The sequence below is a fragment of the Lycium ferocissimum genome, chromosome 4 (assembly GCF_029784015.1).
Source record: "Lycium ferocissimum isolate CSIRO_LF1 chromosome 4, AGI_CSIRO_Lferr_CH_V1, whole genome shotgun sequence".
NCBI lineage: Eukaryota > Viridiplantae > Streptophyta > Magnoliopsida > Solanales > Solanaceae > Lycium > Lycium ferocissimum.
The window spans coordinates 43410856-43425550 of record NC_081345.1 but is presented as its reverse complement, the minus strand read 5'-3'; the positions used below and the strand labels follow the sequence as shown (position 1 = coordinate 43425550).

General features: G+C 37.5%; 2 protein-coding genes across 2 annotated transcripts; one reads left to right on the top strand and one right to left on the bottom strand.

Annotated features, from left to right (window-relative positions):
• Positions 1 to 6390: 6390 nt before the first annotated feature.
• On the bottom strand, positions 6391 to 7510 carry LOC132054754 (uncharacterized). Its single transcript, XM_059446720.1, has 2 exons — positions 6847 to 7510; positions 6391 to 6756 (listed from the first exon to the last, which is right to left on the bottom strand). Exons 1-2 carry the CDS (start codon positions 7335 to 7337, stop codon positions 6645 to 6647), a joined length of 603 nt encoding a protein of 200 aa, XP_059302703.1. The 5' UTR covers positions 7338 to 7510; the 3' UTR covers positions 6391 to 6644.
• A 4594-nt stretch (positions 7511 to 12104) lies between these two features.
• LOC132054753 (GDSL esterase/lipase At1g28570-like) lies at positions 12105 to 14646 on the top strand. Its single transcript, XM_059446719.1, has 3 exons — positions 12105 to 12432; positions 13022 to 13234; positions 13936 to 14646. The coding sequence occupies exons 1-3, from the start codon at positions 12189 to 12191 to the stop codon at positions 14214 to 14216; spliced, it is 738 nt and encodes a 245-aa protein (XP_059302702.1). The 5' UTR covers positions 12105 to 12188; the 3' UTR covers positions 14217 to 14646.
• Positions 14647 to 14695: the final 49 nt, after the last annotated feature.

Sequence of the window (14695 nt, the reverse complement as noted above, 5' to 3'; positions counted from 1 at the left end):
ACTAATATTATATTAATGATAATACTTTTAATCTTAAACTAAGGATGTTCAATCCTAAACTAAGTATTAACTACAATTAACTAACAAATATGATATTAAGGATATTAAGGTTTAACTATTTCTAATTAACAATTGATAATTAATTAGACCACTAATTAGCACATTAACACCTAAATTAGATAACTAATTAGCACATAAAATTAGATAACTAATTAGCAAATAAAATTAGATTAACACATAAAACTATATAACTAATTAGCACATTAATAATTAACATGGATTAAACAATTTTACAAATAAATAAATTAACAAATAAAGATATTATTAGGAGATTAGTATATTTCCTATAATAAAACAATTAACAAAAAATTAAAGATTTACATATCGTTATCAAATAATTGTTATCAAATAATTAACAATTAACTAATCAAACAATTAAATATTAGCATATAATTAACAAATAATTAAAAATTAGCTAATCAAACAATTAACAAAAAATTAAAAATTAAAAAAGGGGTTGATCGTACTGGACAGCCCCTATTGCGCTTTTTCTTTTTTGGTATAATTTTTTTTTTTCGAAATCCACAACTATTAAACATTAATCATGCTTAGGATAATAATATATTTAACAATGTAATAGAAAATTCATAGTAAAATACCTAGATTAAAGTTGTTTTGAGTTTTTAAAATCGAGTTCTACGCCGCTTTATCTCGATATTCAAGCTTTGAAACTTGTTCCTTAATTTGAATATACCAAGAATATTGACTTTCAGGTTAAAAAATAACACGAAAACGATGTTTTTGAATGTGGGACCTTGGGTTTTTGACTTTAATGGCGGTGTTTTTTTGTTAAAAGAGGTGGGGGACTGATCGGGTAAAGAAAATGGTGGGGCGTTTTATTAAACCCCTATTGCGCACTAAATTACCGCGCAATAGGAATTAATTGTGAAAGTTACAGTTTAGTCCTATTGCGCACTAAATTAGTGCGCAAAAGGTGCTTTCGTCACTTAGCATCCGGTCCCTTCAATACCGGAGGGGCTCATGGAATCTGGTCTATCCGGAAATCGAACGCCTTAAATTCCTTCTCGTTTCGATCCAATCGACTATTTAATTCTTTTCAAGCCGATTGGAAAGGGCCTCCAAATATTGCATAATGTCTTTGTCATCTCGGGTCTCATCGCTGCTTTCCCTGTGCTCATCATTCGTATTGGCTAAGTTTGTTCCAACATTATTTATTCCTGTTCGTAACTCAGCAATAGCCTTTTGCTGCTTTTCCAGCAGGTCCAGGATTTTTGCTAACCCTAGGTTTGCAGCTGCTACTTCTTCTTCGTGCTTATCATTAGGAGTTAAATCGTTTCCGGTATGCTTGGATCCACGAGGAGAAATCTTTTCTTGATGATTCCCCACCCTCACTTCTCCTGTTGCCGGATCTCTTTCTGTGCATTAGTGTTGTTCAATACTCCATCAGTTTGGTTTCCAGTGTTCGTCATTGTTAGAACTACCTGGTAATAGAGATTAAAAGATAATAAGAAAAGTAATTAGAGCAACAAAACAATATCACTATTTTCCATAGCCCCACGGTGGGCGCCATCATACCCTAAAAAAGAGTACAGTTAAATTTATTTGAGGTCTAAATGATACGTGAATTGATTTGTTATAAACAGTGGATAATAAAGCCAATAATGCCTAGAGAAATTGAATGAATAAATCAGTAAAGCATTGTAAAGCAATAATGAATTAAATAAGCCTGGGCTTTGTTGATCCTTAGAGAGAATCATTTGATAGGTTTTGTCTAAAGGAACATTTTGTTTTGCTGCCTTACAAATTAATGGTAACCCCGTACAAAAGAATGATAAAATAAACTTAATTGCTAAAAATTGGATGGAATGAATGTGTGTAAGTTGTTGTTATTCGATGATTCTTTTGAGAGGCCTTCAGGCTTCTCTTATAATATAAATACATCAGCACTTAAGTTGTAATTAAATTCTAATAATGAGCAATAATAGACAATAAATGCTGTTTAAATTCTAAATCGTAATGTCTGCTTCGAACCCGGACCGGTTACACAACGTTTATCTTTAATTAATGACCTGAAACAATTGACTCGCAAGTTCGCTCCGGGGTTAATCGGGATGTCTCACTCCGACCAAGTTAAACGACTAAGCAGTGTTTCACCTTCAAATGCCACGTGTTACTTTCTCGTCATGCCATGTGTCAAGCTACATTTTATCATGTATACAAATACTTTTTATGTAGTTTCTGAATATATAGATTTCATATTTACAAACTTGGTAAATCTATGTCAAAATTTGCGGTCAAGGTTATTAAGTTTGATCCTTGTACTCCAAAAATGTTCACATAAATTGAAACAGAGGGAGTAGCTGGGTCGAAGGTCCCACCCAAAAGTTCTTCCTTCCTTTTCCTCTTGTTTCATATCAATATTTGAAGAGAGAATATTGAGTTTTTAATTTTGTTTATGACCTTTTTGTCAAATATGAGTAACGTTTTGGACTACTCTAATCTTGTATAGGATGATATTGTTTACCATTTGGAAGTTATAAACAACAGTCTTGCAATAAGGAAGAATATTAAAAAAAAAAATTATAAAATTAATTATTCGAAAGAGGTAACATTAGAATGGTCATATTGGTCATTTGTAATTAGTTTATGTTAATATTAATATAGTTTAAAATAATTGTTACAAAGAAATCAAAATTACAAACCACAAGGAAGATCATTATTATGAAGCCAAACTTAGAGGGAGATCTATGAAATTATCCGTAAAAATAAAAAAGAAATTGCACGAGTTGTCCTTCAAATGGATCTTTAATTTTCGGCCGCATAAGATTTTCAGTCATGCAGGGCATAATTTATGAAATATTATGATGAGAAAATATAAATTTATCTTTCCGAAAAAAGTTAGAATTTTTATGAGGGCCAAAAATTAAGGACCCATCACAAAATAAGGACATGAGTAGAGGTGTCAATATGGGCTGGCCCAGCCCAACCCAACCCAACCCTAAAGGGCCAAAGAATTAAATGGAGCAGGGGCCGAAATTTAAGCCCTTTTAATTGAAGGGCCTGCAAAATGGCAGCCCAACCCAGCCGTAAGCGGGCCGCGGGCTAGGACGGGCTAACCCTTTAAGTTTTTTCGTCTTCCGAAATAACATTTTCTAAGTGATTTTTGGTACAATTTGAACATAAAACTTTTGCAATATGAAATAGAATCTTCTACAACCCATTCTTACGCAAATTCATATCATAAAAGAAAAAAATTTAAGAGAACAAATATAAATTATTATTTTTTATCACTAATTCAGATCACGTTCAAAAGAAATTAAACATAATATAAATTCTAAGACTAAAAAGTATTACTCTAGTTTCTAATTTACTACTTAGTAGTAAGTACATTCTTTTTTATCATTACTTTTTATCTTTTTGTATAATTTACTTATATTTTTTTAAAAATTAATTAATTTATTATTCTTTTCTGGGCCTCGAGGCCGGCCTCGCCCAAACCTCGAGGCCGGCCAGAGAGAGGCTGCGCTTTTGAGCCTCACTTCTATATGGGCCAAAAAAATCCTAGCTCAACCCTACTTAAATAATGGGTTGGGTTGGGCTGACCTCGCGGATCAAGCCCATATTGACAGCCATAGACATGAGTGCCAATGACCCTAAAATAAATATACGGGGACCATATTGTCCTTTGGCATAGTAATTGATAGTAGCCCAGTCCTAAATAGGGAATCCGCGACTTTAGTAGCACAAAAAACAAAAAGTTGAACCTAACTAGCACAAAAAAAAAAATACATTAGTAGGTTTCACGCACGAATTTCGTGCGTGAAAGGACCAAACTGCAAAAATGCAATTTGAGCCTTTCAAGCACGAAATTCGTGCATGAATGCGGTCAACTGTTTTTTTTTTTTTTTTTTTTTTTTGTGTTACCTTTCCAATCACGTTTTTTCCCATACTTTGGGCAAAGATTAGTCATGTTTCAAAACCCCAAAATATCAATATTTTATATAAAACTTAATATCTTTTTTTGCGTACAATAATGTTGGCTCATTACATCAAGTCCACCTAAACGTTTGGATCGTCGTTTTAGGGGTTCTAAAGTGCCCCGAAGTAAGTTTTGAAACTTGAGTTTTGAAACTTGTCATATTTATAGGGTTTTGATTTAAGTGTTTTATTATATTTGAATGTACAAATATAAATATTTGATCTAATAATAATTCATCCAATACGAGAGGTTTATACTAATTAAAAATAATTCATTCCATTTAATTACAATACTAATTCAAAGCAATACAATAATAAATTACAATAACAATACAATCTTCAAGTTCTAGAGGCTCTATTACTTCTAGACGTGCTTGTACTGCCACGACCTTGTTGCCCACACGAACGCTTGTCATGGCCATATTGCTTACATATAGAGCACTTCCGAGAGTAAGTTCTTTCACTAACATCCATTTGATTGGGTCTACGACTCCGTGAGTTAATGCCCAATTTTCTGATGTAATCCTTGTTAGCGGAAAACGGCTCGTTTGGCCAATAAGCTTCATTACCAAGTGGGTGGAATTGAACGGAATATGCTCTAAGGTAACTGTGGACCTTGTATTCCCCCGCCACATAATTTGTTACCGTTTTTCTCATTCTCTCGAAGCACTTGTCGACACGATGAGAACACGGCATGTGGTACGTTTGCCACTTACCACAAGTGCATGTTCTTGTTGCCTCATAAACGGTACGCACGTTTCCACCCTTACCGTTGTAATAACCCGTCTTAACTTCATACACATGTTGAATTGGGTCATACTCGGTCATTTGGTGACACTCACATTTTTTTCTATAATGCTCCATAGTTTTGAAGGGCTTTGGCATCCATGTCCCGCCGTCGGCTAATATCGCTCTGGCCTGCCTTGTCCTAACCACAAATCGCTCCACCACCTGCTTGAAAGTCATTCTCACCATTGCGGTGACAAAGTAGTCCTCGAGCGCATTTCGAAAGAAGTCATCGAAAGACTCCGAGTCCGTTGTTGTTGTGAGCATGCCCCATCTTTTGCCTCCATCGCCACATGAAGTGTCCATTTTTCAACTTCGAGCTTCATCAACCAAACGTATGCGGGTTCACTCACCGCCCGATCGATCCATTTTTGCCCCATTTTCGTTGTTGATGCTCCATCGCACCCCCCACATCAATTTGTTTAGAGTGCCATTGTGAAACGTTGATTGCAAATTTACCTTGTTGCCTTAAACAATAGCGATGGTAAACAAAGCGGAGGTCGCCACCCGGTAAATTATCCATATTGTGCAATATGCCTTTATGACGATCGAGCAAAGACGCATATCGGTACGATCCTTAATAACATGAGTTTTCAAAATGGGTCAAAAAGATCCCCCATGTGTCGTTGCTCTCGTTAGCGGCAATTGCGAAAGCAAGAAGAAATATTGACCCATTGGCATCCATTCCTATTGCAATTAGGAGCTTGATGTCGTAGGCACCATATACATGCGTACCATCTATGTATATCACCGGTCGGAAAGTGAGCAAAACCATCAATGCATGGTTTGAATGTCCAAAATACGAAGTTGAAGATTTTACCCTCTATAAGTCCGCCACTCTACAACAAGTACCATGATTAAATGTTGTAGAAGCCGCCATATACCTTGGCGCCGATTGAAAAGAAGTATGCCAATTTCCAAAACCATCTCAAAAGCGCGTCTACGCCCGAGAAATCCCTTTTCGTTGCTTATAGTTTTACTATATACGGTTTGAACGTTTCGAATACAATCTTTAATGGGAACCCGCACAAGTTTAAACAAACAACATTTAGTAATGATCTTTCAATTGATATAAGACATATAATGTACTAGGTAGGATAAGTTACCTTGGCGTTTCGGCAATGTCTTTAAGTAACACTTGAGCAATCATGTTTGTATCTAAATTATAATGATCCGCTCGATTTTCTTCCATATCACAAGTGTGTCTTTCGCGAAATTTTGTGATAGCCCACATACCATCAAAGCTTAACAATTCCCCGAAGCAACCACTCGTCAAATTTCGATACCGAAGCGTCTACAAACTAGCCTCCATATCTTTGTGTTTGACTGATCAACCTTAAACTCCCTCATGTCCTTAAAACAATAAATTTTGACAGCCCGTTGCAACGCTTTTTTGGATGCGAACAACATTCCCTTTGCAAGGTAAAATCGATCTTTGTTGAGATCCTTTGGTTCAATCCAGGTTTTTAAGCGACTATCTTAATCTTCTCTTGTGAAGACAAATGCATCATCACGACCACAGTCGTCAAGATAAGGGATATTGTTAGAATGCCACTGAATTGGGCTTTCAGAAGTTGGGTTTTTCAGCCATCGATGGTGGTACGTAGTGGTGCAGTGGTTCTTGTTGGTTTTGGCTTTGTGGAATATTGTTGGTCATACCAACTTGAACATCATCATCATCTTCATCATCGGTTACCTCTGCATTATTAGCTATTTCATCGTCATCACTTGATGATGACTCATAATAATTAGAAAAATCTTCATTATTAAGTGCATTCATCCTCCTACACGAAAAGTAACATATTTTAAATACCAACATCATACATATATATAGATAATTTAATATCAAGGTGATGAACTTACTGTTGTTCATAAGCACTGTCATGGTGTGGAGAATGATCAACTTCACCAAACTGAGAGGATTGACCAACATCCATATTTGGTACCACTGGCGAGTTTTGAGAATAGTTCCTATAAAGATTTGAAAACTGGTTATTTACCAATTCATACAACAAACACATGCTACTACACATAATAATAATATAAAAAATCCATATTTACCAATTTTCATTGTAAGCTTGATTAAATTGCTGGCTTAGATTTTTCAGCGGCACTTGACCACTCAAAATGTCTCCATAAGAACTAAAGTCCCCATAAGTGTTACCATGAATAGGCTGGACTTGAGGGACTTCTTCCCGAGGTATCTTTTCAACATACATCTCAAGAACATTAATGAATACTAAATCACGATATTCTTCCGGCGATCCCAAATAATCACTCAAAGATTCATCATCGTTGATATTGTGCATGCCATAACGCACTACACCGTTTGATATTGTTTGTGGATATCTGCCAGTTATTGAGATTCCAATCTCAGTGGGTGTAGTTTTCATTCTTTTGTGCATGTAACTGACTAGTGTTTCATAATTTAAAGTTGTTGGAAATTTAACATGGGCTTTTGGTTTGATACTATAACGAATGGAGTAATTGTCCTCGACGATATCTCCATCCCAAAATAGTGAAACCTTAACAGTTGAAGCATTTTGAGACATTTTTTCAATGAAGTTTGATTTTTTTTTTTTAATGACTTGTAAGACTTAGACTTATGCAATTGATGAGTTTTTCACTCGTCAAGCCTTCAAGTTAAATAGATTCCTGAAATTGTCATGCGTGGTGTGTTGTCAAATTAATACTTACAGTGCGCATTAAAATGGTGCGCAATACAAGTCGTATTAAAACGGTCAAATAATGCAAATTTGTACTTGTAGGTGTGTAAGTTTTTGCACTTTCACGCACGTATTTTGTGCGTGAAAGGTATATTTTTAATTATTTGCACTTTCACGCACAGATTTTGTGCGTGAAAGGGTATATTTTTAATTTTTTGCAATGCATTTTTACGCACAGATTTTGTGCGTGAAAGTGTGTACTTTAATTTTTTGCACTTTCACGCACAGATTTTGTGCGTAAACCCTTTTAAGCTTTTGCACTTTCACGCACAGATTTTGTGCTTGAAAGGGCCCACTTTTTCGTCTTATTTATATAAACAATAATAAAGACTAAGATAATATGTATAAATATGCAAAAAATATATAATATTTACGATAAATTTTACAACACTAATGTATATACACTATCGAGGATGGGTCCCACATGTAGTATGCCGGAGACTATCCCTAGGCCTAAGGCTCATACCATCCCTACCGCCCTCGTCATCGTCTCCATCGCCCTTTTCCCTCTTAATAATCGGGCGCTCCAAGTCATGATCATCATATTTTCACCTGGCCCGTGCCCCCTTGACTAGAACATGCTTCTTCTTGGGATCTAGTCCCGCGGGCACGCTCAGAACCTCAGGCTGAGTTAGGTCTGGTAGCTCGACCTCTTCCTCGTCGGGAGTCGCCACCTCAGGCGCCGAAGGATGAACGTGCAAAGTATATAATAATTAGTACCATTTATTATTTATATCGAATACATTAACGTTATTTATTTAATCGAACATGTGTGTCAACGGGTGCCTGAGTAGGCTCCTGAGATGGGTCTGTAGGCTCATGAGATGGGTGTGGTGGTGAATATGAGGTAGTCTCCGGATGGGTCGCTCCCGTGGACCGTGCGTAGAACAATGAACCCGAAATAATATATAAATAATTTAGATTTGATTTATTCTAAAATGAACCTGAAATAAACAAATAATTAATAAATTATTTTACTTTATTGTAAAAGTCAAACCTGTGTGTCGACGGCCTCCTGAGATGCCTGGTGAGAGGGCTCCTGAGCGGCCCCCGGAGCAGGAGATGCAGATGGTGCCATATCAAACACGAAGTCCTCGAACATGGAGTCGTCGAAGTGCAGATGTAGGCCACCCTGTAGATCACGAACCGGCCGCTCACCCTGTGGATCACGAACCGGGTGGATGTAAAAGTGAAGGCCGGGCACATAACACGAAAAAGGGTCCGGCGTATACGAGGTGTACGTGAAGTCGACGACCGGAATGAGAAGTCGATGGGATATCCGTAGCCCGGCCGTTAAGAACTCGGCCGGATCTCTCGTAGTCGACGGAGCCTCATCACTCGCCAGCCCCCTACCACCCTCTCGCGACCGCCACCAGCTCCTCGGCGACCACGACCACCTGCTACCCCAGGTGGGGCAACGGGAACACGCTCATGGAGACGCTCAAAGTCATGTGCCTGTCTCATACCAGTCTCAGCAAGCTCAATTGTCCATGCTGCATACTTCGCCGTCTCGGGGGCCTCCGTACGGGCAGTGCTCTCATAGCGCATCGTCTGAACGGTCCGTACCTGCATATGTTTGCAAATATTAACAATTGAATAAATTTGTAAAGTAGTACATAAGATGATGGTTTAAGTTTAAGACTAATAAAACTTACCAGCGCCCCGTACGCTCCTGCGAGAGCTACATATCCCATGCCATCTGGACGACACCTAGAGGGGTTGCCAATAATGATGCGAGTGATCCGCATGTACCACTCCATGTACACATGAATGGGAGTGTCATGTCCGACCACCGCTAGGCTTGCCATCCTCACATCCCAACTCTGGACCCGCCGCCGTATACGGAGTCGCCACGCATCATCGACGCCCGCACGCTTGTCCCTCGCATAGTGGTCATGTGCTCCCAAACCGTAGCCGCGGGTATATTCCGTACATACCCAACCGCCGTAACACGCGGTCGGGCGCGTGATACTCAACGATATCCATATGTATCAATGGACACCGCGACATCCACACGTGCCGACCAGCTCTCACAAAAACGCCACAGTCATCCAAAATATGATCATACGGCGTCCATAAAAGCCTCGTAAAAAGAATTGAACTAGTTAACAATAAAAGACTAAAATAGTAGCTATGCGGTCTGGCATGTGGATCCAAAATATGAACATACCGTCTCGCGCCGTCATACGGTCTAGCCGATCCCTAAACGGGGAGAAGGGCCGTGGGGGCGCGTCTCCACACATCGGCGTACGTCTCGCGACCATCTCCGCGCGTATGGCATCGGCACAAGAAGATAGTCGGCGGGAGGTGACGGCATGGGTCGAAAAAGTCTCAACCTAGTCCACACCCATATCCGATATAGTCATTTAAAAAATATTTTATCGGTCGTTTTAAAAAAAAATTGTGTTTAATTACACACACTTAAATATATTACCCGAAGGAGCGAGCAAAAATGCAGGACCTCTACCCTCGTGCCCATAGAACATCGGCATCCTCGATACACGTAGCCCGAAGACACGGCGGTTGCCCCAACTATAACATCCTATCTCTCGGCGAGATCGTCGATATACCGAAGATACCTCAAGCTCATATAACCCAAGTGTTCGGGAACAGATGGCCCCGAATATGACGAGTAGGTATAGACGCGCGCGTCGGTCAACATCGGCCCGGCGCGTGTCCTCTCCAATCGGATGCCGCATGTCCGCGAGGCGCAAGCGAGCGTAAAGGGCCGACAACAAAAGCCGACTGGCCGGAAATATGACCATCCAGAGCCGCGAAACCGGTGAGCCTAGTCAACTCATCCCGGTAAGGCGGCAGCATAGGAGGCTCCTCAATATACAATAGGCGTCCATCAACCTGTAGCCCATAAATAACCTCCACATCCTGAAGGGTAATAGTAGCCTCACCGGTGCGGAGATGAAATGTGTGCGTCTCCAGTCGCAGCCTCTCAATCAATGCCGTCACTAGCAACCTATCGTGCTGTACCCGACCAACTTCGACGCACCGGTAGATACCGCCCCGACGTAGTATATCCAGGACACGAGGATGCGGGGGCGAGCAGTCAAGATCTCCCATGCCGAGTCCCCTAATCGGGTACGGACTCCGAGACTCGAAAGCACGTGTGTCGGATGTCCATTTATGTTGCGACCTATGCTCGGGCCGAAGATACAAGAATCCTCTCGGTCGAAGGCCCGGATCAAGAGGGTGGTGATCCATCTATTTTACGCATTTTAAATCAATCATTAACAAGTAGTATTAATATTAGTTATGTAATCTTTTATCGAAAATTTTATTAAGAATTGTGGTGACCCATCTGTTTTACGTATTTTAAATCAATCATTAACAAGTAATATTGGTTATGTAATCTTTTATCAAAATTTTTATTAAGAATTGTGGTGACCTATCTGTTTTACGTATTTTAAATCAATCATTAACAAGTAATATTAGTTATGTAATCTTTTATCTAAAATTTTATTAAGAAAATTATATTAAGGGTTTTCAATCCTAAGCTACGGGTTATGAATCCTAAACTAAGGGTTTTCAATCCTAAAATATAAAGATAAGTCAAATAATTAACAATTAGTTAGCATACAATTAGTATAAATAATTAATAAATAAACAATTAACTAACTAATCAAATAATTAACAAGTTATTATCATATATTTAATAAATAAACAATTAAGTAACTAATCAAAAAATTAATAAATTATTATCGTATATTTAACAAATAAACAATTAATTAACTAATGAAACAATTAACAAATTATTAACAAATAAACAATTGGCTTAACAAAAAACTAAATAAATAATTAGCCACCTAACAATTGAAATAGCTAGCCTAACAATTAATAAATACTTAAGTCGCTAATCGAACAATTAACAAATACTAAATAAACAAGCAATAAATAATTAACTAATTAACAATAGATAAACAAATTTAAAAAAAATGAAAAAATGGGCCCCAATAAGCATACGATCGCCAAAAACGCACAAAAAAATGTGCAAAACGAGTAATCCACCACAAGCTACACAATGCCCATACTTAGGGTAATAATATATTTAACAATGTAATAGAAAATTCGTAGTGAAATACCTAGATTGAAGCTTTTTTTGAGTTTTGAAATGTGTTCTACGCCGCTCTATTCGAAATTCAACCTTAGAAACTTGTTCCTATACTTCAATATACCAAGAATATTGAGTTTTGGATTGAAAAACAACACGAAAAAAGCGTTTTGAAGGGTTGCGTGGGACCATTGAATCGGGGTTTAATGGCGGGTGTGGGGAACAAGTCGGGTCTGTGTGGTGGGGAAGGAGGGGGACGTTTATGTTAACCCATTCACGCACGAAATTCTCGCGCGAAAGGCCCAAAGTGCATTTTTAGTTTGTCCTTTTCACGCACGATTTCGCGCGTGAAACCCTATTAATGTATTTTTTTTTTTTTCGTGCTAGTTTGGTTCAACTTTTTATTTTTTGTGCTATTAAAGTGGCGGATTCCATAAATAGGCGGTTGGAAATAGCCCCTGGGGCCTTAAAAATAATTTAAAAAAAAAAAAAAAAAAAAAAAAAGTTGGTGGTTGGTCACATTGTTAATTAATAGCCTAGCTTGTTGGCATTTCATCGACCCTTATAATTAAGAGGGTTATGAGCGATAGCCATATTATATAGTTAATTTTGTGATGGCTTTGGTTTGTTGGAGTGCCTTCTTCTTTTTGGTGTTGTTAAATCCCATTGAGGGACGAATAGGATGCTTCAACTCCATTATTAGTTTCGGTGATTCTCTTACTGACACTGGAAATGAACTTCACCTCACTCGAAACAGAAATCCTCCTCCCTATTTCGCTACCCCACCTTATGGTGAAACCTTCTTTCATCGTCCCACCGGTCGCTTTTCCGATGGCCGTCTTATTATCGATTTCATTGGTACGTACTTAGAGCACAGTGTCTGTCGTAGTACTAGTCTTATTCATGTAGTTTCTTGATTTTGATAGCTGTTACCATATGTTGTTTATTGTTTTTCGATTATCGCACTATTTTGCTGTTTGTTACTGTTATTTTTTCTGAATGTTTTGTAATGCTTTCCTTATTAGTTGCCATGTTTTCTTCAATATCGTATTTCCTTTTTCATAACTACTTTGATTTGCTGCAATTGAGCCATGAATCTTTCAGAAATAATATCTCTGCCTCAACAAGGTAGGGGTAAGGTCTGCGTACACTCTACCATTTACAGACTTCACTTGTGGAATTACACTGGGTAGGTTGCTGTTGTGGTTGTATTGCTACAAACGTCTGAATATACAAATTTAATTTTCAACCATGTACGTAGTACTATCAACATTGGTTGATAAATGGATTATTTGTCGAGCCAGATCCATACTTGTTACTGTGTTTTTGGAGTCCTATTTAATTTGTGAGTTTTTGATGCATTCCTCACTTCTTCGCATGTGCACCAAAAACTGACACAAGTTTCTTTTTTTCTTTTCTTTTTTGTAATGATTTGTTGGATTTGCAGCTGAGAGTTTGGCGTTGCCATTAGTTCCACCATATCTGGGAGGAAAAGGTAAAAATTTCAGGCAAGGTGTGAACTTTGCAGTAGGAGGAGCAACGGCACTTGATTCTGCCTGCTTAACGAACAAGGGAGTAAGAACAACGACCAATGCGTCTTTGGTGATTCAATTGGGTTGGTTCAAAGAAATGCTCTCTTCCCATTGCAAATTTCCCTCAGGTACTATTATATATTTCCTAAAATACATTTCACTATATAGAAATTAATTTTAATTTGGCCTCCTAATTAAGCACCTTAAGTGTATACATACGCAATATATTTTATTAGTACTTTCTCTGTTTCATTTTATGTGTCTTACTTAGTTACTTTGATTGAGCATGGAGTTTAAGAAAAGTAAATGAGACTTTTCAATCCTGTTGTCTTAAATTTCAAATATGTATAATTTGCCAAAATGTTCTTTGAATCTTATCGTTTTAAACGTGTTACGTAAGATATTAGAATTAAAAGTTACTAAATATAGAAAGATATATTCTTCTTTAAACATATTAAAAGTAAATAAAACATATAAATTGTAGAGTGAATAGTAACTTGTGATACAAGTTTGAATTGTTAGGACAGGGAAAAAAAATACAAGATTAACATGCACACGAGCAAAGAGGTTCAATCAATTTGGACGTACCAAAAAGGTAATAAAGTCATATCTTGAGATAAAAGTAGTATAAAATTAATTAATCTCTCAAGTTAAACAATAAGAAAGAAGAATAATCTGCAAAAGAACCAAAAGATCACACTAAGAAGGCATATATTTTTTCAAAGAAAGGCATAAATATGTATTTCAGACACTTATAATGTGTTAGCATAAGTTTTATTCAACATTTGTTAATTACGAATTCTTTTTATACATCTCACATCATGTATAGAATGCAAGGAATTTCTACGAAAGTCATTGATACTGGTGGGAGAAATCGGAGGCAATGATTTCATCTATGGTTTCTTTGGAAATAACACTAAGGAAGAGGTTGAATCATATGTTCCAGCAGTCATCAACACTATCAGCTCAGCTATACAGGTAGCAATAATATATAAAAAAAAAAAAACTTTATGGCATGGTATAGAATATACTACTTGCATTAATTTTTATCCAATACATTTTGCCAAATTGAATTTTATTTTGAGAGCCTTCATATTTCATAGCATGTGATTTGCCTCTACCTAATTACGATCGGATTACATTGGAGTAAAATGGTTCTAGCGAGCTTAATCTTATTGTTGCAGTTGTTGGGTTTAATTGATAGGTTGAATGGGAAATGAAGGGAAAAGAAGTGGAGGGAAAATGAGTTGTTCCTTCTTGCTTTATGAAATAAGCATTTGTCCCTCATAAGTGGTGGAAAGAAAAGTTCTCCTACTTAAAAATAGAAGCACTCCTTCTTGTTGCTAAAGGGTCAAGAAGAGGGTCTCCCCTAGCGTTGTTGTCGTCGCTCGGCTCGGCTTCGGCTTCGGCTTCTGATTTGGTCAAATGATTTGATTACCCGACCCGTTTCTTTCTTTCCCGGATTAATTTAAAACAATTTCCCTCCGTTTTTCAATGGAATTTTTCTGAAAGGTTGCACACCTTTTCCGAAAAGTTGCAAACCTTTTCCCAAACAAAGCATATTTCCTCGTCGATCCTCGAATTTTTAT

Excerpts from the sequence above, each read along its gene's own strand:
- LOC132054754 (XM_059446720.1), bottom strand. The coding sequence starts at position 7,337 with ATGTCTCAAAATGCTTCAACTGTTAAGGTTTCACTATTTTGGGATGGA. Across the intron at positions 6,757-6,846 it reads CAAGCTTACAATGAAAATTG|GAACTATTCTCAAAACTCGC; the intron begins GTAAATATGGAT and ends AAATCTTTATAG.
- LOC132054753 (XM_059446719.1), top strand. The coding sequence starts at position 12,189 with ATGGCTTTGGTTTGTTGGAGTGCCTTCTTCTTTTTGGTGTTGTTAAAT. Across the intron at positions 12,433-13,021 it reads TCTTATTATCGATTTCATTG|CTGAGAGTTTGGCGTTGCCA; the intron begins GTACGTACTTAG and ends TTGGATTTGCAG. Across the intron at positions 13,235-13,935 it reads CCATTGCAAATTTCCCTCAG|AATGCAAGGAATTTCTACGA; the intron begins GTACTATTATAT and ends CATCATGTATAG.